A 22,915-nucleotide genomic window follows, 5' to 3' on the forward strand; every position below is an offset into this window, starting at 1 on the left:
CGGCTACCAGGAGCAAAGCAGGTAGACAGGTGAGGAGTGAGTCTGATGATGGAGCCACAGGTAAGTGAGTCTGACTAATTAATGACCAACAGGTGAAATCCTCCTGGTGGAACCACATCTACATTATCCAAAGCCTTTGACGTGACAGCTCCATACTCTCCCCTCAGGTCTGTCCTCCTTCATGGCAGCTTGTCCTCCTCTCACGTCAACAACCTCCATCGCTCTGCTTACTGTCACTGAGCCAACATGAATCCAGCTCCACTGGCTTCCTCTCAGCTTCACAGTTCCTACTTTTAAAGTTATTCAGTCTCTCCCTCCATTTCTCTCTGACTTATCTCAGATTTCTGCTCCCTCTGCCGTACTTAGATCCTCTGCTACCACTCACCCGTCTCAGCACCGCGGCACACAGCTTTTCCTGGACTTCACCCCCTGACATCTGCAACTTTGAGTCTTTACACTGCAAAGACTGATCTAAAAATAAGCAAAATGTTCTTAAACATAGTGTTCTTGTCCTTGATCTGAGCAGGTAAATATGATTATCTGCCAATAGAATGAGTATTTTGACCCCTAAATTAAGAAAATTAGACATCCTGCACTTGAAATAAGATGATGGAGATGAATTGTTCCTATTTTCTATTGACAGATCATCTTATTTACCTGCTCAAATCAAGGACAGATACACTAATTTTAAGGAAATTTTCCGTTTTTGCAGTGTATTCTTGTTCAAATCTAAACTCACATGTTCAAGATGCCTTTTCATTCTGATTCTGTCCCTTTCTTGTTTCTGTTGTTTCTTTTAATTATGACCATGTTGCTTTTACCATTTATTGTTTTTACCTGTACAGTAACTTTGAGTGTTTTGAAAGGCGCTTGAAATAAAATGTATTAATATTACTTAGAATAAATAAACGTGTTCAGGAATAGATTTTGGGGGAATTGGTGTCGGGTTTAATCTCCTCGAGCAAAATGACAGAAACGGGAACGTAAAAGGCTAAAAATATTCATCATAACGGATACTTATAGGCAAATAAAGGCTGAGACAGAGTGTTGGCTGTAGTTTTTATGTTTCCAGGTGTTTCCAGGTGTTTCCAGGTGTCGTCTCGGCTGCAGCGTCAGAAGGTGCTCTGCAGCAGGCAGTGGCAGCCGCAGCCCGCCGGACACTCGTCCTGCCGCCGGAACCAGTCCATCATGTGGCCCGTGTGTCCGCCGTGGCCGCAGCTCAGGCAGAAGTTGGACGAGCCTCGGACGGCGACGTGGCAGACGGCGCACTGGAAGGTCAGCCGCTTGCAGACGGCGCACTGGGTGCCGCGCGCCTGGCTGCGGCAGTGGCAGCAGTACACGCCGAACTCTGCAGAGACCAAGCACAGCGGCCTCAGAACTACTGCCTCTGTTCTGAGAGTGAGGAAGCCTCTCAGGTCCAGCGGGGAACAGTGAGGGAATCGTACCGACGCCTTTGTGCGGTTCTGGAGGGCTGGACGTGAACTTGAGCACGTCGGCTCTCTTGTCTCCCAGGCCCCAGCGGTACAGGATCTCCCCGTAACACTTCTTGAAGTCGTCGTACTGCAGCGTATTGGCCGGGTCCAGCAGCCTGGGCAGGAACAGGAAGTGACATCATCAGCTAGTTTGGTTCTGGTTCTACAACAGGGCTGCTCAGAGCTGTGAGACATTTCAGGCGGTTCCTTTCCCGCCAAGTCTTTAATGAACTTCTGAAACCCGGAGCCGCCCTATCTTTATTATAACTTATAATAAATCTGCAGATTTACTCTGAATGCTGCATGATTTCAGCCATCAGAACCCTGAGGAGCATCACCTCTTGTTCATGTCGTGGAGCTCCCGCTCTCGTTCCCGAGGGTCCGTGTAGCCCTGGCTAGCATAGCGGTAGTCGTCAGGAGAGGACTCCCCCCACGGGTTGGGATGCTCGGGGTCTCTGACTGAAACGAGACAAACTCAGACGTTTGGAGCTGCATCTGGCCCGCCGTTAGCCGTGGCTCCATGAGCGGAGCAGACCATCATCTGCCCACAGATTCATCTCCTACATGATCCAGCAGCTCCGCCTAGGAGAGCCGGAGCCGAACTTTTACTGCAACTAACCGAGTTTTATCCTCTAAACCTGGATCAGTTTATCTGCTGAACCGGTTCTCTGCAGGTTTCCTGTTACAGGAGAGTTTTCCTCTCTACTGTCGCCACATGCTGGACGATGTAGAAAAAAAGCATATCGATAAAATAGAAATCATGTTGATCGATATCGATAATTATCAACAAATTCAAAGCATTTATTTTAAGTGCAGCCCAGGCCATTTTATGCTGTTGCTTAGCAACCTCTTTTTAGATAAAGACACAAAAACTGAATTCAAACTCAATCCTTCATTCAACCAACTTTTACCACAACTGCAACTTTTAAAAAAAAAGAAGGAAAAAGAAACAGAAAGGTCTCTGAACTCTGAAGGGGGCGGAGCTTGGTACCTGGGTCTGCGTTGTGATTGGCTGGGAGGATGTAATGACTAGCATTAACCTACATGACTGGCTAGAACTTTATTCTATTTAACTTTTTATTGATCCTTTTTTCTATCATTGATGTACGTCTATCGATGGATGAATATCGTTATTGAATTATCGTCCAGCCCTTTGCATGCGTGGCATGAGGGATTGCTGCAAAGCCATCAGCTGTTTAACGCTGCAGGTCAGTGACTGGATGCTACCTGCTGGGTTCCTGAGAGAGAAACTCTGAGCCAAGCTGGAGGATCTGTTAGAACCGCCTTATAAAGAGCCTGGAGACGACGTGACGTGGAGTTCTAGAACTAAAACTGATCGACTGCGGCGTACCGGCAGGGGGCGCTGCAGAGCCTCACCTGTGTTCCAGGTGCTTGGTGTGATGGAGTCAGAGGTGCTGGAGCAGGAGCCAGAGTTGACGGAGCTGGACGTGTAGCTGGGCTGAGACGTCGACACAAAGACCAGAGCAGAAGAGGAACATCAGTCAAAGACAACCTGCCGTCAGCAGCAGGGGGCGCCGCCTGCAGACGCCTGCAGACTTACGTATCGGGAGTGGAGGCGAGACGAAGGCGGTCCGTACACGGAGTAGCAGTCCGGGGGCGGAGCCTGAGCCCTGAAGACGCTGCAGAGCACGGCCAGCGTCTGGACGTCGCTCATCTGGCTGTAGTGATCCAGGCTGGGGGCGACACACACGGCTCAGCCTCAGCGCCGCCCTAAAACTCGCTCTCTCTCTGAAAACTCACAGCGTCTCCAGCAGCTGCCGTCCAAACGGGTGTCTGGCCCAGGGCGTCTCCGTGTCCGGGTCACAATCCGGACTCAGGTCCTGACTGGTGGCTGCCGACGCCAGAGCCCAAACCTGAGGCCACAGAGGGGGACGGGTGTGAGACGGAGCTCCAGGTTCCCCGTGGTACCTCCGTGGTACCTCCTGCTCAGAATCGCAGCGTAAAACCCAAACCCAACATCTCCAGAACCTCATTCAGCGCTCAGAGGAAACCCCAAACATTTCCAGAGATGCAGCCTCGAACCCTCTGAGAAGTCCTGAGGAGCTCCTGGCCAGCGGCTGGAAGCTGGAGCTCCTTCCTGCCAGAATACTACCATAATACTACCACAATACTACTACAATACTAGTACAGTACTACTACATTAGTACCACAATACTACTACATTACTGCTACAATACCATAATACTACTACAATACTAGTAATACTAATACATTAGTACTGCTGCTGGTAGCTGGAGCTCCTTCCTGCCAGAATACTACCATAATACTACTACAATACCACAATATTACTACAATACTACTACATTAGTACTGCTGCTGGTAGCTGGCAAGGAGCTCCTTCCTGCCAGAAGCCACAATACTAGTAATACTAGTACTACAATACTACCACAATACTGCTACAATACCACAATACTACTATAATACTACTACATTAGTACCACAATACTGCTACAATACCATAATACTACTACAATATTAGTAATACTAGTACATTAGTACCACAATACTACTACAATACTGCTACAATACCACAATACTACTACAATACTAGTAATACTACTACATTAGTACTGCTGCTGGTAGCTGGCCAGGAGCTCCTTCCTGTCAGAATACTACCATAATACTACTACAATACCACAATATTACTACAATACTACTACAATACTAGTACAATACTACTACATTAGTGCCACAATACTACTACAATACTGCTACAATACCACAATACTACTACAATACTAGTAATACTACTACATTAGTACTGCTGCTGGTAGCTGGCCAGGAGCTCCTTCCTGCCAGAATACTACCATAATACTACTACAATACCACAATACTACTACAATACTACTACATTAGTACTGCTGCTGGTAGCTGGCCAGGAGCTCCTTCCTGCCAGAATACTACCATAATACTACTACAATACTAGTAATACTAGTACATTAGTACCACAATACTACTACAATACTGCTACAATACCACAATACTACTACAATACTAGTAATACTACTACATTAGTACAGCTGCTGGTAGCTGGCAAGGAGCTCCTTCCTGCCAGAAACCACAAAACTACTACAATACGACTACAATACCACAATACTACTACAATACTAGTAATACTACTACATTAGTACTGCTGCTGGTAGCTGGCCAGGAGCTCCCTCCTGCCAGAAACCACAATACTAGTAATACTAGTACTACAATACTACCACAATACTAGTACAATACTACAATACTACTACAATAATACTACATTAGTACAGCTGCTGGTAGCTGGCCAGGAGCTCCTTCCTGCCAGAAACCACAATACTACTACAATACTACTAAAATACTAGTAATACTACTACATTAGTACCACAATACTACTACAATACTAGTAATACTACTACATTAGTACCACAATACTACTACAATACTAGTAATGCTACTTCATTAGTACCACAATACGACTACAATACTAGTAATACTAGTAATACTAGTACATTAGTACCACAATACTGCCACAATACCACAATACTACTACAATACTAGTACATTAGTACTGCTGCTGGTAGCTGGCCAGGAGCTCCCTCTTGTCAGAAACCACATTACTACTACAATACTAGTAATACTACTACATTAGTACCACATTACTACTACAATACTAGTAATACTAGTACATTAGTACCACAATACTACTACAATACTAGTAATACTACTACATTAGTACCACAATACTACTACAATACTAGTAATACTACTACATTAGTACCACAATACTACTACAATACTAGTAATACTACTACATTAGTACCACAATACTACTACAATACTACTACAATACTAGTACATTAGTACTGCTGCTGGTAGCTGGACAGGAGCTCCTTCCTGCCAGAAACCACAATACTACCACAATACTATCACATTACTATCACAATACTACTACATTACTACTACAAACCCAAATGGCATTTCATGTGACCAACACAGTCCAGAAGGAGAACCCGATGGAGGCTGCAGGAGACCTGAGGCTGGGGTGGAGTGGAATGGCCTAGTCAAAGTCCAGGCCTGAATCCAACTGGGAATCTGTGGCGAGACTTGAAACTGATGTTCCCAGATGTTCTCCATCCAGGCTGACTGGAGGTGTTTTATCAAGAAGAATGGAGAAAGCCTTCAGTCTGTAGACCAGGGGTCTTCAGCTCCAGTCCTTGAGGTCCAGTGCAGCCTGTAGATGTTTCCCTGGTCCAACACACCTGAATGTCCGCCTCAGTCTCAGGTTCTCCAGAGTTCTGCTGATGACCTGAAGACCAGCTTCAGGTGCGCTGAAGCAGAGGCACATAGAAAGGTTGCAGGACACCGGACCTCCAGGACAGGAGTTTGACATCTCCATGCAGATGTTCAAAGCTGGTGGAGAAAAACCCTGAAGATCTCCAGCCAGAGGAGGTTCTACAGAGTTCTGACTTCTACAGATCCTTTTGGACTTCACAGTTCTGCACCACTCTGTGCTCATCTGCCCCATAAAGTCCAAATAAAACCCAGTGAAGCTTCTAGTTGGAGCGGGACAAAATGTGGAATGGTTCAGAAGGTGTGAATACTTTAGAGGAGATGGAAGTAAACCCACCTTGGCCAGGTCTCTGCGTCCCACCACCAGCGCCGCCGCAGTGTTCTTCTGACACGTCTCCTGGATGTCGTTCATGTTCAGGCTGAGGAGGACACAGAAGTTCAGGTTGGAGCAGAGATGGTGTCCTCAGGAGGTCCTCTGCTGGTTCTCCACCTGTTCCCTCAGCAGATACAGCTGGAGTGTCTCCATCCACCATATAAAACACACTCAGAACCAGAAGTTCTTATTGCTGAGAACCAATAGACAACCTGTCCAGGTGATGGACCCCCAGGGTTATTCTAAGGCCCCGCCTCAAACTCTCCAAGGAGAACCGTGGACCTCCTAACCTGACTCACGCCAGATGGATATCGCTCCGCCTAGCTCCACTCACATCCATCTGGGACCTCTCCATAGGAATTGCCTTTATTGAAGGCGGGGCCTTATCAAAAATCCTTGCATATGATTGGATAAGCCACTTGTCTGTCATCTTTATCGACGTGCTATTTCAACCACTCACACCGAAGCTAACCCGTGACTCTGTGAGAGCGACGCAGGAAAAAAAACAATATATTTTTTTAATGTGTTTGCGGCTCTAGTGTCGCGTTTTATTGACGGTGAGCTGACAGGAAGGGGGGGGGGGGACAGGCGGCAAAGCGCCGCGGGTCGGAGTCGATCCCGGGCCGAGCGCGTTGAGGACTAAAGGCCTCCTAACATGGTTCATGCTAACCGCTAACTGCTAACCGCTAACTGCTAACCGCTAACTGCTGCCGCGGACGCGCCCCGTAAAACAAAACTTGCCAAATCCGGTCGGGAGAAGGGCGAAAACATGGTTTCCACCAACAAAAGCCTTCAGAGGCGTTCTCTGATGTTCTTTTAATGAAACAATATTAGGTAGATTGGACAACACGGAAGAAATAGCAGCATCAATGTTAACGCTTGCTTCCTCCATGCGAGCCGCCATTGCTATCAAAACAGTCTCACGGTCGCGTCTCCACTACGTCACATCTATGAAACTCCAGCCCTGCGTCCTGATTGGCCAGACCATAAAATTGGTTGGAGAAATCACTCTTTATGGGAGATGTCCCAGATGTTTGTGAGTGAAGCTAGGCGGAGCGACATACGTCTGGCTAGAGTCAGGTTATGGACCTCCAGTATCGGAGGACAGAACCTGCGTCTGCCAGGGTTGGTCCGCCTGAATGAAGGTGAGGAACGGACCTGGAACCAGGAGGTTCTGGTGTGTTTGCTCACATGTAGCTCTCTCCCAGAGCTTTGTGGACGGGCAGCAGGCAGGAGATCTCCTGGATGATGACCTTCCCCGCCAGCTTGATGGGACGGCTGCTGCAGTCCACGCCTTCCCGCTTCGTCTTAAAGCGCCGGGATTTCTGGGAGAGACGGACAGAAAGGAGGACGGGGACGGCCGGCCCAGGAGACAAAACGGCAGCTGATTAAAGTTCTGGATCACAGCAGAGTCTGTTCACACTGGGAGTCAGAACTGGACCCCTGAGGGGGACCGGTGTTCTGCTACCAGAACCAGAACCAGGAGGATGCTGGTCTCACAGTGTGAACAGCTCGTTAACACGCAGCCTGCAGAGCCCAATTACAGGTGAGACCCAATTACAGACAGCTTACCTGGACAGGTTAGGTGTTAGTGAGGACGCCAGGCAGTTACAGGGTTAGCTTCTCAGGTGTTCAGAACAAACCCAGAACCTCTGAGCAGAACTTTGAACAACCCCATGATCTGACCCGCTTTGATGATTCTGCTGGAAATAGTCAAAGCAACCCGCAGGTTCCAGTCCAGAACTCGGTTCTCCGTCCCTCCATCAGCACCAGCTGAGGAACCTTCTAAACTGGAGGAAAGAAGCATTTCAGCTCCTGCTGAACTTTGCTGACACACCAAAGCTGGATCTCCTAGAACTCAGCCAGAACCAGAACCCTGGCCCCACACATCGGTTCTTTATCCTCACAAATACCCCCACCTGAACTTGTTCTGCGTGTGAGGCGCAGCGGCCACGCCCCGTTTCTTCTTTACAACCTTAGAAGGTGAGCTGCAGGTAAGCCTGCAGGTGAGTTACAGGTGAGCTACAGGTGAGTTACAGGTGAGCTACAGGTGAGTTACAGGTGAGCCTGCAGGTGAGTTACAGGTGAGCCTGCAGGTGAGCTACAGGTGAGCTGCAGGTGAGCTGCAGGTAAGCCTGCAGGTGAGCTACAGGTGAGCTGCAGGTGAGCTGCAGGTAAGCCTGCAGGTGAGTTACAGGTGAGTTACAGGTGAGCCTGCAGGTGAGCTACAGGTGAGCTGCAGGTGAGCTGCAGGTAAGCCTGCAGGTGAGCTACAGGTGAGCTGCAGGTGAGCTGCAGGTAAGCCTGCAGGTGAGCTACAGGTGAGCTGCAGGTGAGCTGCAGGTAAGCCTGCAGGTGAGTTACAGGTGAGCCTGCAGGTGAGTTACAGGTGAGCCTGCAGGTGAGCTACAGGTGAGCTGCAGGTGAGCTGCAGGTAAGCCTGCAGGTGAGCTATAGGTGAGCTGCAGGTGAGCTGCAGGTAAGCCTGCAGGTGAGCTACAGGTGAGCTGCAGGTGAGCTGCAGGTAAGCCTGCAGGTGAGTTGCAAGTGAGCCTGCAGGTGAGCTACAGGTGAGCTGCAGGTGAGCCTGTAGGTGAGGGATGCGCCCACAGCTGCATGGAGGGACCTTGGTAATGTTCTGAAGGTGGGGGGGCCACAGTCCAGACGCGCTGAAACAGGCTGGTTCTGAAGGAACCCGAAGAACGGTTCCTCTACTTTTGGGCTGTTTTTCTGCTGGGGGAAGGCGGACCGGACCGGGCCGAGGGTTCTGGACCTGGAAAGGCTTCATGGATCCGGCTTCTAGCATCTCAACCATCCTGACAGAACAACAGCAGAGCAGCCAAAGCAGAACCACAATCGGGTCACAGAGGGTTCTGCTCAGTCTCCAGAACGCCTGCAGAGGAGCAGAACCATCTGACGGGAGGTCCAGAGTCCCTCTGGAGATGTTTGAACAGCTGCAGAACATCTGTCAGAACCTCTAAAGGTTGCTCCAAGCTCTGGGTCATGCTTTGATGACGGATCCCCGATCGGACCTTCCAGGTGCTGCATGAAAACGGGCCTACGGACCGACCCAGGGATCTACCGTGGTTCTGGTTGTCAGAGCAAACAAAAGACCTCATGTCCTCATGTCCCTCACTGTAGCAGCAAAGATAAAGCCGGGGTGGATGGAAGGTTCTGCTCCGACCCGGTTCCTAGAGCCAACAGAACCCTGAACTGATCCCAGAAGTCCACCAGAATCATGAGCTGGTTGATTACTTCCCTAATTTAGTTCATTCAGACCCGAAGTTTGGTTCTGACTTCATTACTGGAACCTCCTCAATAATCTAGAGAAAAAACAAACGGTTCCATCGGATCCAGGTCCGGACCGCTCCAGAACTTTACGGTTACTTTCAGTCCGAGGAACCACATTGGTTGCATTAGCAGTTTGTTCCGACCCAAACCTGCAGGCTATGAATCAACCGGGCTTCAGTCTTCAGAACATCGGATCGGACCCAGAAGTTCTACCCGCTCACGGACCTGACGGCCGTCCAGCAGAGTCCGCCCTGTCCTCTGCTGGTTCTGGTCCACTGGGTTTTCTAAAGGCCTCAGTCAATATTAACAAGCTGTATGGGGATGCTGGTACCGACCCACCCAGCCAGCGGTACCGGTACCTGCTTTAATCACCATGGTAACATCAGCAAACTGCTTTACCAGAACCCCACAGAGTCCATAGAGAACCAGAACCAACCTGAAGGCCACCATCAAAGCAACCTGGGCTTCCAGAACCCCTGAGCAGAACCACAGGCTGGCCGCATTAATGCAGAAGGAGCCCAGACCCGGTACTGAATGCCGGTGCTGAGCAGAACCCGGAGGTCCACATGTCTGGATAAAAATCCATTTATTGGTCTGACATTCTAAGGTTCTGTTGGGTTTCGTAACCCAGAACCAGCAGAAAAGAGAATCGGACCTAAAACATGCAGTTTGTGCTGCAGCCAAACCGACAGAACCGGATCGTCCAGCGGCTCGGTGCCGGAACCGTTTGGTTTCCCAACACATAAACCGGAACGAGGATGACGATGATGCTGATGAAGATGATGATGATGATGATGCGTTAGCGCTGCAGGGTTCAGCGTGTTAGTGGAGGACGAGCAGCCAATCACAGACATGCAGGATGAAACACGGTTAGAACGACGTTCTGCTTCAGAGGAACCAGAACCAGAGATCTGTACCGGCCAATCATGGAGGGTTTGCACAGACCAGCGGCGGGAGGCAGACATAGGAAGCTTCTGATTGGAGGAGGGTGGGAGGAGGCGTGGCCCACAGCAGCAGGGTGGGCAGGTGATTGGTCGGAGGAGAAGAAGAACAGAGGAAGAAAGAAAAACAGAAGCCAATCAGGATGAAGGTGGACTAAACAGAACCGCTGCAGGGTTCTACATCCATGCTTACCTTCAGGAGAACCTAAGGAACCTTCAGTTCTACGCTGGCTGAGCTAGAACCGGACAGCGGTGCCGTCTCTGGCCCAGCCCGACCCAGTTACCCCCAGACAGCCTACCTGTGGCGGCGTGGAGTTCTGAGCATGCTCAGTGCGAGAAGCCGGCCTGACGGCGCCACTGGGTCCAAACCAAGTTATTTCAGAGAACCTCTGTTCCACCACACAGAACCAGAACATCTGGCCCATTTGGACTCAGGAGCTGATTTCATCAGTTCTGATTACACAGAACCAGAAGTCAGACTCTCAGGACACGAGACAAACGGCTGGTTCTGCCTCAGACAGCGCGTTCTCAGGTTCTGAAGGTTCTGCTCAGATGTTCTCCAGGACCACTCAGGTGTGTGTGAGTGGAGAGCAGAACCGATCCTGCAGGCGGCGCTCTGCGTGAGCAGAACCAGAACCAGGTGGGATCCATCCAGAACTTCCTGTGGGACAGAACCAAGGCAGAGAACCATCGCTGCAGTCCATGTGGAGGTTCTGCTCCTGCAGGAGGTTCCCAGCAGAACCTTTTGGTTCTGTAAAACATCCATCCATTCATTGCCTTCTGCTTATCGGGTCGCGGGGCAGCAGGTCCATTCTGGGGACTCCGGGCCTTAGACAGTACCACAAACCCGCGAGTTCTGGGTCCTCCCCAGGTTCTCCTCCCAGTGGGACGGACCTGGAGTACCTCCTCCACAGGAGGCGTCCAGTTCTGAGGTCCAAACCACCTCAACTGGCTCCTTTAGATACGCAGAACCAGCAGAACCAACAGAACCAGCAGAACCGGAGTCCCTCCTCCTATCTGGACCCGGCCACCCTCTGGAGGAAGCTCATTTCAGCGGCTTCTTTCCACGGTCTCGTTCTTTTGGTTCTGATCCAAACCTCATGACCAGAGGTGAGGGTCTGAACGCAGACGGGCCGGTTCGGATCAGCGCCAGAACCACCGCAGAGGAAGTCCTGATCCGTCTCCTGCTGCGTCTGACCGTCGGTTCTGGTGCTAAGATCCTGACACCGCTCTGCCTCAGGCCGACCCGGTGGGCCCGTCCACCAGTTTCAGGTCCAGGACCGTGTGATGGGGGCAGAACCGAGGTGTTCTCTTCCCTGGCAGCAGAACTTCCTCCGTAAATTCAGCCGTTTTATTGTAATTCTGGGTTCTGGGTCTTATTCAGATCCAGAACCCGGATCGGGTCATCAAACAGAACCTTCTCAGTCCCTTCCTGGTTTCTGCATCTGTTCTTACCGCTAAGAACAGATGCAGCGGTAAGTCAATCAGGTTCTGTTGTTGTCCTTCAGAACCAGGCAGCTCAGTGGACCCGGTTTCCTGATCATGTGACTGAGGAACAGGCGGACCGCTCCAGAGAACCGGACCTCCTCCTTCCAGGGTCGTCTCAAGGATCTCGGTCCATGTTCTCTTCAGCCAATCAGAACCTTGTTGGTTCCACAGAACTCCGGCTCTGGGTTCTGGAGCGTTTAGTGATTAATTCATGCAGAAACACAGAAACTGCTAACGGACCTTTTGGGCTCGGTACCAGTCTGGTGAGATCCTGGGGGGGGATAAATCGATTTAATTGATTCATTCCAATTTACCATTTATTAAGATTTATTTTTGGAAAATAAGAACTTTTTTTGGGCTTCCATGAGGAGAAGAGCAGCAAAGATGAATATATGTTTAGCAAAATATGTTGTTAAAATATTATAAAGGGAACTTTCTTTTTAACATAAACACTTTAATTTACTCATTTACTTGTTTTTTAGGTTATTTAAAAATTAGACCAGTGGAGTGAAGCCTGATTTTAGCTCATTATTAAAGCCACCAGCAGCAAACATTTAGTTTTAGTCGTTTACCACCGCAGGGCGGCCATCTTGTTTCACAGCTTGGGTTGAATTCAGGTTTAACCTCCAGACCAAATGTTTGACATGAAGGAGATTTTAAAATCGTTTCTTTAATTTATTTTAGTAAATTGAAAAGGAGGGGAACATCGATTAACTGGATTTGATCAAATAAAACCAGAGATTTTATGTTGCCCAGCTCTAAGGACTATTTCCACGCCTCAAGCTTCTCAGGAACATCAACAGATTTCATGGAAACATGATGTCTCGTTGTCTCTGCGTGTTCTATGCGTGTTCTCTGCATATTCTATGCGTGTTCTCTGTGTGTTCTACACATGTTCTATGCGTGTTTTATGTGTGTTCTCTGCGTGTTTTATATGTGTTCTCTGCGTGTTCTCTGTGTGTTCTATGTGTGTTCTATGCATGTTTTATATGTGTTCTCTGCGTGTTCTCTGTGTGTTCTATGCATGTTCTCTGCGTGTTTTATGTGTGTTCTCTGCATATTCTATGCGTGTTCTCTGCGTGTTCTATGCGTGTTCTATGTGTTTTCTATGCGTGTTCTCTGCATGTTCTCTGCGTGTTCTATGCGTGTTCTATGCGTGTTTTATGCGTGTTCTCTGCGTGTTCTATGTGTGTTCTCTGTGTGTTCTCTGTGTGTTCTCTGCGTGCTCTCTGCGTGTTTTATGCATGTTCTCTGCGTGTTTTATGCATGTTCTCTGCGTGTTCTATGCATGTTCTATGCGTGTTTTATGCATGTTCTCTGCGTGTTTTATGCGTGTTCTCTGCGTGTTTTATGCATGTTCTCTGCGTGTTTTATGCATGTTCTCTGCGTGTTTTATGCATGTTCTCTGCGTGTTCTATGCGTGTTTTATGCGTGTTCTCTGCGTGTTTTATGCGTGTTCTCTGCGTGTTCTATGCTTTCTGCGGGGCTCCTGAGCCACTTTCAGAGTCAGAGTCCGTCCCAACGCTGCGGCGGCTGATTGGCGGTTCCCAGCCAATCAGCCGCCGCAGCTCGTTAAGGTCGGGCTTAAAGCATCTCCTTTGATGCAGCCAGGTGTGCTCAGCACCGTCTCTACCTGTGGTTCTGATGAACAGCCAGGGAGAACCCTGTTCCAGCTGACAGAACCAAGTGGACCTCATGCAGCCACATCTTTAATGTGTCTCAGAAACATCAGAACCGCTCCAGCCTGGACTCCACCTTCACTGGTTCTAGCTGCAGGAGATAAGACCCGAGGCTGCGTTGGGCCGGGTCAGCACCAGAACCGTGTCCTGCAGACGTCTGCAGACCACCAGAGCAACAACACGTTCAGCCAGCAGGCTGAGGTTCTGCACGGTACCACAACACACCGGCCCCCTGCGGTTCTGGCCGACCACAGAGTCAGGTCAGCAGAACCGGATCAGACGCGTGTGTCTCACCCGCTCTTTGTAGTAGAAGGAGGAGATGGAGACGGTGTCTTTGTCGGAGCGGGTGGGGCTGCCGCTGTAGAGCCGCAGGGTGTTCTGGGACTCGGAGCGCATCTTCATGGGGGTCAGAACCCCGCTGTGATAGGCCGACAGAGCCGACAGGGACCTAAACACACAGAGAGGAACGTCAGCTCAACAGTCTAGTCTTACATCAGAGGGAACACCTGCCTGAGATCTTTACCTGGGAGTGGGTTCTGTGGGCGGGGCTGAGCGGTGCATGGTGATTGGCCGGGTGAAGTAAACCAGACAGCCGGTGCCGCAGAAACGAGCTCCGGACGTGCGAGGAAACGGGATGTTGGCGTCCTGACAGGAAGAGAAGCGTTACGCTGCTGAAGAGCAGGATCATGGTCTTCATCAGCGAGCAGAAGTTTCACCTGGTAGGAGCCGTACGTGTTGCTGACCCGAGGAAAGGCCTGCAGGGACGGCGTGACGGGGTTGGACAGGACAAACGGGCCTGAGGAAGGACTGTCCTCCTGGGTCTGAGGGAGGCAGACAGGAACAATGATGCTGGCGCCCCCTGCAGGCGGACCTTTCAGTTACACAGCCAACAGCTTAATACGGCGGTCCTGTAGGAGGCGCCAGAGCTGGAGAACAACTTGAGGGGAACGTCTGAAGGTTCAGACTCGGTTCTATGGCCCAGGTTCTGATGTTCTCACCATATCGGACTCCAGGCAAGACACAAGCTGCCGGACACACGGCTCCAGACAGTTCTGGTTCCTCTTCACCTTCTGCAGAGACGTGTCTGTCAGGATCTGAGACGGGGAGACATCAGGAGTCAGAGCAGCCGGTTCTGATCCAGCCTTCATTCCTGAAGGTCTCACAGCGATTCAGATGCATTTTAATCATGAAGCTCCGACAGAGAACAGCAGGACAGCTGAAGATCAGCTGAAGGACCTCCTGTTACAGACCCAAACCTCTCTTTACTGGACCCAAGCCTCAGTCACAGAACCCAGAGGTCCACAGCTGAGCCGCTGGAGACTTACCTTCTGGATCTTGATCTTCATGGCCGAGGGGATGGTGGTCGGGGAGACGAACTGGAAGGAGGGGGCTGCGTTGTTGGGGTACTGAACGGGAAACTTCACGACCAGGTGAACCTGATGGCTGCCGAAGTGGGCCGACACCACGCAGCTCCGGTTCATGGCGTCCATCTGACCACAAGCGCACAGAGTGAACAGGTGGAGCACAGAGTGAACAGGTGAGCACACAGAGTGAACAGGTGGAGCACAGAGTGAACAGGTGGAGCACAGAGTGAACAGGTGGAGCACAGAGTGAACAGGTGGCACACAGAGTGAACAGGTGGAGCACACAGAGTGAACAGGTGGAGCACACAGAGTGAACAGGTGGAGCGCAGAGTGAACAGGTGGAGCACAGAGTGAACAGGTGGAGCACAGAGTGAACAGGTGGAGCACACAGAGTGAACAGGTGGAGCGCACAGAGTGAACAGGTGGAGCACACAGAGTGAACAGGTGGAGCGCACAGAGTGAACAGGTGGAGCACAGAGTGAACAGGTGGAGAACACAGAGTGAACAGGTGGAGCACAGAGTGAACAGGTGGAGCACAGAGTAAACAGGTGGAGCACAGAGTGAACAGGTGGAGAACACAGAGTGAACAGGCGGAGCACAGAGAGAACAGGTGGAGCACACAGAGTGAACAGGTGGAGCACAGAGTGAACAGGCGGAGCACAGAGTGAACAGGTGGAGCACAGAGTGCACAGGTGGAGCACAGAGTGAACAGGTGGAGAACACAGAGTGAACAGGTGGAGCACAGAGTGAACAGGTGGAGCACAGAGTGAACAGGTGGAGCACAGAGTGAACAGGCGGAGCACAGAGTGAACAGGTGGAGAACACAGAGTGAACAGGTGGAGCACAGAGTGAACAGGCGGAGAACACAGAGTGAACAGGTGGAGCACAGAGTGAACAGGTGGAGAACACAGAGTGAACAGGTGGAGCACAGAGTGAACAGGTGGAGCACACAGAGTGAACAGGTGGAGCGCACAGAGTGAACAGGTGGAGCGCACAGAGTGAACAGGTGGAGCACACAGAGTGAACAGGTGGAGCGCACAGAGTGAACAGGTGGAGCACAGAGTGAACAGGTGGAGAACACAGAGTGAACAGGTGGAGCACAGAGTGAACAGGTGGAGCACAGAGTGCACAGGTGGAGCACAGAGTGAACAGGTGGAGAACACAGAGTGAACAGGTGGAGCACAGAGTGAACAGGCGGAGAACACAGAGTGAACAGGTGGAGCACAGAGTGAACAGGCGGAGAACACAGAGTGAACAGGTGGAGCACAGAGTAAACAGGTGGAGCACAGAGTGAACAGGCGGAGCACAGAGTGCACAGGTGGAGCACAGAGTGAACAGGTGGAGAACACAGAGAGAACAGGTGGAGCACACAGAGTGAACAGGTGGAGCACAGAGTGAACAGGTGGAGCACAGAGTGAACAGGTGGAGCACAGAGTGAACAGGTGGAGCACAGAGTGAACAGGTGGAGAACACAGAGTGAACAGGTGGAGCACAGAGTGAACAGGTGGAGCACAGAGTGAACAGGTGGAGCACACAGAGTGAACAGGTGGAGCACAGAGTGAACAGGTGGAGCACACAGAGTGAACAGGTGGAGCACAGAGAGAACAGGTGGAGCACAGAGTGAACAGGTGGAGCACAGAGTGAACAGGTGGAGCACAGAGAGAACAGGTGGAGCACACAGAGTGAACAGGTGGAGCACAGAGAGAACAGGTGGAGCACACAGATGGACCCAGACGTTCTCCTGAACCTCACCTCCACGTTGACGTTCCTGATCTGCAGGTTGACCAGAGAGAACTCCTGCTGCAGAGTCTGAGCCAGACCAGAACCTGCAGCCGGGTCAGAACGCCCGCCGTCCTGATCTGAGAGGAGGAGAGCAGAACCAGAGTTCAGGCTGCGGCGGTACTGAGTTCTAAGAGACGAGACCTTCAGGGTTTCTATAGAAATACAGCTTCTGGTTAGTAAGAGTTCACACCTGGTTACTGACTACTTTATTCTAGCAAGTTTAAACTGAAACATCTATACTAAAATGTTATTTTAAGGAAGTTTAAACTAAAACATTTTTCCTAAGATATTATTTTAGCAAGTTTAAACTAAAACATTTTTCCTCAAATTTAATTTTAGGAAGTTTAAACTAAAACATTTTTCATAAGATTTAATTTTAGGAAGTTTAAACTGAAACATATTGCCATTTAGGAAGACAGTGAACTTGGTTTTCCTGCAGTTAACATAGATTTAATTAAAACACTAGACTGAGAAACACCAGTGGCAGACGAGAGAAATCTGTGGGTTAAAACCCAGATGGACAATAGATAATGATGTCATCAGCATAAAACATAATTTAGCATTTAATACATTTTCAGCAGGATTGTTTTATTAAGAGAGAACAAGCTCTGAATATTCTATTAAGTGTTTCCTGACTATCTTTTAACTCCATGGTGCGTCCAAGTCCAGTCACACTCTGGATAATCGATACTGAAAGCATCCAAAATGGTTTAATATGATAAATATCAGCAAGGACTCAGTCAACCCTTCCGCTGTAGCTGGATTTAAATAAATCTAAACAACGTTCCAGACTGACCGCTGTTTAAAATGATCTAAACCTCCTGGCACAAAGATTTAAATCATTTCAACCTTTATTTTGTTCTATCGCCTCTGAACGTCCCTGAGCAGAACTTGGACCTTCAAGAAAAGCAGAAGAACTCGTTCAACATCATCAGGTGACCGTGATCTGCCTGGAAGCCCAATTATTAATTAAGCCGTTAATTACTGGGAGATGTTCTTCCAGAGGGAACCTGTGTTAGAGACCGCAGCTAAACAGAAATGAACTGGACTGTGTAACCTCAAAGGTTATTTCTGCCTCAGAAGATCTAAACTTCCAGAACCGCGGTCCAGTTTCTGGTCCTACCCAGCAGGCTGTCTGCAGCCCGCCCCGTGCTCTGCTGGCCCTCGGCCTCCTGGGAGGTCGGGGACTTCTCCGACTCCACGGCGAGGCTCATCCCCTCCATCAGCTCCTCCACCGTGTCGCTGACGCACAGCTACAGGAACAGAGCAGCCAATCAGAGAGCAGCCAATCAGAGAGCAGTCTGTGCGAGCCCGACCCGAAAGCTTCTGCACCGACCTTCTGCAGCTGAGGGTCCACCCTCCATATCCTCAGAGTCTGGTCTCTGGACCAGGTCACCAGCTGGAAGTCCTTGGAGCCTGGACAGCAGCAGACAGAGAGACTGAGCGTCCAGAACCGAGGCGGCCCGGTGGGTCGGGGCGCGGCTCTCACCTTCCTTCTGCGGCCGCCACTGGAACTCCAGCACCACGTCGTCGTGTCCAACGAAGGCGTGCACGGGGCTGTTGAGGTCCAGCGTGCTCCACAGCAGCAGACTGTTCTCCCTCCTCAGCTGAGGAACCATGACGGTGACGAGCCCGTTGGAGAACGGCTGAGAACGCAGAGGCAGACGTTAGGAGACGGACGCTGATCGCTGTTCTGCAGGTGGTCCAGCGGGCCGGGACTCACCGTGTACCTGGCCTTCCACACCGGCACCTGGCAGGACAGGATGTTCAGGTACTTCCTGGGCTGCCGGTAATCCCAGAACTACACAAACACACCCAGAAAGGTTCGTTAAGGGGCGTTCTGGTGGTTCTGTCCTAACTCTGAACGCCTGGGATCCAAACCCGTCTCCAGGAGGAGAACTAGAACCGGACTCTGGGTCAGAGAGCGGATCACCTGCTGCTCTGCAGGTTTCCAGCCAGCAGCCTGATGGACCTCCTGCTTTTAAAGGAGAACCATCAGGACGGTCCATGTGTGTCCTCACCCTGACAGAGTTGTCCTGGCTGGACGTGGCGAAGATGAACTCGTTGTCTGGATGCCAGTCCAGGCCGTGGATCTTGGACAGGTGAGCGGCCAGGTACTCCACCGCCGTGTTGGGTTTCTGTTCAGAGACACCAAGCCAGAAACGCAGCGTGACCCAGAGGACGCTGCCACACACTGCCGGACAGCAGGAAAACCTTTAAGCTTTTATAAGGTCTCCCATATAAGAGAACCTAAGCAGATTCAGAAATGACAGGTGAGGGTGTCAGGGTTGGATATAACCGGCCAATCGGCTGCTGGATCACCTCAGGAAACACCAAAATGAGTCTGTAAAGGGGACAGAGTTTCTCTACAGAGCTCGGTTTCTACTTCCGTTTAGGTCTCTGCTGCTTCTAGAACCAGTCCAAGGCTAAAAAACACACAGAGGGTTTTTAGCAATAAATAACTATTTTGTTGGTGTCTATAAAACTATAAAAAATTATTACATCATGCTGCAACTCCAGTTGGTTTGAATTAGTTATTTATGTTTATGCTAGGTTGTTAGGTTTGTCTTTGTCTCACCTCCCACCCCTCCTGGTTTGTGCAGGCTAGCCTTTGTGTATAAACTCCCCTGTGTTCATGTGGAAGGTCAGTTTTTGGTTCGTTATCCTGAGTTAAGTCGGCCTTAGTTTGTTTCTTTTGGGCCCGTTTTGTTATATTTTTGAGATTTGATGTTGGAAGTCTTTTGTGAACAATGTTTGGAAAAATAAATAGAAAATACTTTTTTACATCTGCCTTTGTCCTTGCACCTTACTGGCCAGACCGTCACAGGGCGTGGTCAGCTTTAGCTAATTTGCATAAAGGTGACAGCAGGATTTTGTGTGAAACCTGTAATGAACCTGTTTGGCCTTTAGGCCGGTCTGAACGGTAAAGGAAGCAGGTCCCTTTAACGCTCAGAGAGGTTCAGGGTGCCGCTGAGCAGAACTTTCTGCACCGCTATCCTCGCGGTTCTGATCCGTCTCCTGTTGGGAACGTTTGGAGAACCAGACCTGCTGAGTTTGGCTTCAGGTAACAGAATAAAATTCCTACCATTTATGTCTCACCAAACCTTTCTGGGCCCCAGCGCTGGATGCTGAACAATCGGATTCACTGAGCCCGGGTCAGGAATCCGGTTCTAGGAGCGAAGGCCAGAACCAAGGAGCCGGACAGAACAGGGAGCTGATGGTCTCACCCTTTTGTCCCAGATGCGGACGTCTCCGTCATGACTGGATGCCAGCAGGTGCTGGTTCCTCCGGTTCCACTTCACCTGAGCCGCTCCGGCTGAGACACACAAGGAACCAGAAGTCAGTCCAGAACTCCTGAGCGTTCCTCAGAGTTCAGTGGGAGGCGGTGCGTTCAGGAAAGCTGGGAAACGAGGAGAGGCCTGGACACTCACCGACAGCAGAGAGCGCCACCGTGGGTTTCCGAGTGTCTCTGTGGAATCAGACAAACACGAGTTCAGTCACTGAGAACATCGGTCCACTCTCAGCGGCGCCGCTGGCCAGAACCTCCTGTGTGGGCTACCGGGTCCCACCGGGTCAGTCCGGTGCTGAAAAATGTTCTGGTAAACCGTCATGAAGTGAGCCGCTGTCAGGCTCTCTAGAACCGCCGTGGTTCTGGATCCCTGACCGGGTCTGCGGTTCCCCTCACCTGGTGTCCCAGATGTAGATGTAGGTGTCCACGGAGCTGGTGACCAGGAACTCCGGGTCGAACCAGGACCAGTCCAGATCGCTGAAAGCAAACACACCACAGTGAGTCTCTCACCTGCAGACAGGTGAGTCTGCTTTGGGTCTGGGCTCACCTGATGACCCGGGTGTGTCCCTGCAGGGAGGAGTGGGCCTCTCCACAGCCGTCCCTCCACGAGTACAGATCCACACGCTGGTTGCTCTGAGAACACACACAATGTCCCGTTGGACCACAGAACCGATCAGAACCGTTCATACCGACTCTATCATGCACGTGTGTCCCTGCATGAGACCAGCTGAAGGTTCTACAAAGTCCATCGGGTCTCTGGATCTTCAGCCGCAACCTTTCTCCACCGGACTGGGTCCAAACTGTTTGTCAGAAAGAAAACTAAAGTTCTGGTCCAGAGAACCAGTTTAAGATCAGAACCTTCAAGCCTGCAGCTGCACACCAGGACCAGCTAAAGTCTTCTGAGGAGACAAAGGCTGGACAGCATGAAGGAACGTGGAGGAGGACTGCAGAGTAGTGGCAGCATGATGCTGCGGGCCTCTCTGGCCATGAGCGGTACCGCTACGTTCTCTATGGAGAAGATGCTGGGGGGGGGGGGTAAATATTAACAAACTTAATGAGTTAAATGTCACGGTGTTAACTCTCAGGACCTGCTGGTAAAACGTGTTTCCTGGACTCATTATCCAATGAGCAACAGTGTAATAATACGGTTAATAACAGAAAGGACCACCCGCCCAGAGCGCCTCCATCTTTGAGGAATTGTCCACTTGGAAAAAGAACCAGAACCAAGAACTAGGCGACCCTGGACTGCGGGCTGAGAGTCTGACCCGGCTGGTGGAGCAGAACCACCGTGTGCTGATAGAAACTCACCGAGGCGGCGAAGACGTGAGCCTCCGACCGGTGCCGGTTCCACTGGACCGTCCCCACGTCCCACTTACTGTGGCGGCCGATTTTCCTCGGCGCTTCAGACGGAGCCTCCAGGTTCACCATGTAGAGGAAGCGGCGGCTGAACAGCAACAAAGAGACGGCAGCCGTCAGTCAGCAGAACCTGCAGAACAGCTGAAGGTTCTCAGAGGAGAACCAGAACACGTTTAGTAGAAAACTGCCCCTTAGCCCCTCTACAAAATGGGAAAGAACGGAGAACCTCCCATAGACGTCGTGGTCTTCAGAACCCTGGAAGAAAGCAGCTGCTGACCCAAACGGGTCCAACTGGACCTGAGACCAGCAGGCCGGACAGTGAGAACATCATGAATGGTTCTGCTGGTCCAGGTCAGCTGTGTGAGCTGGACCAGCAGAACCAGCGGGAGCAGAACCAGCGGCCGCGGCAGCAGAGCTTACCCTGACAGCACGGCGTGAGCGCCCAGGCAGTCCACGGACATGGCGGTGGCCTGAAACACAACACAGCCTGGTTAGTGGCGGCGCCGGCCCGGTTCCCCCGGGCCAGAACCAGAACTCCATCTGTCACAGCGTTCTTGAAGTGTCCCGCTACATCAGAACCTCAGACAGTGATGGACAGGATGTTTCAAACTGATAGCTCAGGTGGGTCACTGGGAGGATTGCTGCCGGGTCAGAACCAGAACTTTCTAGAACTGTGGCTTTAAAGCAGCCTCAGCTTTAGTATCCTGACCTGAAATCCAATATGGCCGCTCTGATCTGATCTGTGTGGCTAAAGCTTGGAGCTAACAGCCTTTAGCGTCCAGGTAGCTGCAGGTGAGGAGAACCATTCACTGGTGGTTCTGCTGGTGGGACAACTGGACCCGTTACCGTAGCAACACATCCTGGACTCTAGATGTCACGTGACCACGGTTACTCTGCAGCACGTGATTTAACGTGATCACAGCATCTCCTCACCATGAACCCCCCAAAACTTAAAGACACAACCGACTCGGTTCTGCAGGTGAGCTGTTCCCGGCAGCTTCGACTCAAAAGAGCTTCCGGTCAGAAACACCTGAGCTTCCGGTCAGAAACACCTGAGTCACCATAAACAATGTAAACTAGCACCTGAGCGTCCCGAAACTCCACCACCACATTCTCGCTGCTCCAGCGCGCCGCCATCTTTGCTTCCTTTCCAACTGTCAACAAAACACCACGTGACCTTGATGAGCTCAGATGATGCGTTCAGGGACGCTAGAGCCACCGTTCAGTGAATCATGGTGTGGTTCCTTAGAGGCCGGTTCCGGACGGCTTTTATTCGCGTCTCTGCTTCAGAACAAGTGGATCATAAGTAGGTCGCTGGCGGGTTCTGTAGAACCTGAAGAGGAGGAACCATTTAATTCAGGTGTGTTGGACCAGCGCCACACACCTCTACCTGTCTAAGCCTCGCATCGTTGCAGGTAATCCAGGAATCGCTTCCTGCTGCTCTCTACTAAACCAGCTCAGATGATCTGAACATCATGAGGACTGAAGGCTCGTTTATTTATCGCTTTTCTGCCTTTTCCTCCTCAGATCTTCTAATATTCTCTGTTTATCTAATATTCTCTCCTCACATCGTCTCTCTGTGTCGGATGTAAACGAATC

At 50.7% G+C, this 22,915-nt stretch overlaps 1 protein-coding gene across 6 annotated transcripts; it reads right to left on the reverse strand.

The window, feature by feature from the left end:
- Nucleotides 1-1,042: 1,042 nt before the first annotated feature.
- wdr59 (WD repeat domain 59) lies at nt 1,043-22,899 on the reverse strand. 6 transcript variants are annotated; one of them, XM_036135769.1, is made up of 27 exons: nt 22,400-22,899; nt 21,737-21,786; nt 21,269-21,404; nt 20,508-20,593; nt 20,357-20,437; nt 20,103-20,140; nt 19,899-19,987; nt 18,693-18,809; nt 18,395-18,472; nt 18,161-18,317; nt 18,008-18,087; nt 17,795-17,924; nt 16,642-16,748; nt 14,851-15,015; nt 14,524-14,619; nt 14,242-14,346; nt 14,049-14,170; nt 13,820-13,973; nt 10,335-10,388; nt 7,318-7,451; nt 6,091-6,172; nt 3,234-3,346; nt 3,034-3,166; nt 2,850-2,931; nt 1,811-1,931; nt 1,446-1,588; nt 1,043-1,348 (listed from the first exon to the last, which is right to left on the reverse strand). In XM_036135769.1, exons 1-27 carry the CDS (start codon nt 22,451-22,453, stop codon nt 1,113-1,115), a joined length of 2,943 nt encoding a protein of 980 aa, XP_035991662.1. In that variant the 5' UTR covers nt 22,454-22,899; the 3' UTR covers nt 1,043-1,112. The 6 variants fall into 6 exon arrangements, with proteins under 6 accessions (XP_035991662.1, XP_035991661.1, XP_035991663.1 ...); XM_036135768.1 differs by having other exon boundaries at nt 10,335-10,391; XM_036135770.1 differs by lacking the exon at nt 10,335-10,388.
- Between the last annotated feature and the right edge of the window lie 16 nt (nt 22,900-22,915).

The sequence above is a fragment of the Fundulus heteroclitus genome, chromosome 4 (genome assembly GCF_011125445.2).
Source record: "Fundulus heteroclitus isolate FHET01 chromosome 4, MU-UCD_Fhet_4.1, whole genome shotgun sequence".
Lineage (NCBI taxonomy): Eukaryota > Metazoa > Chordata > Actinopteri > Cyprinodontiformes > Fundulidae > Fundulus > Fundulus heteroclitus.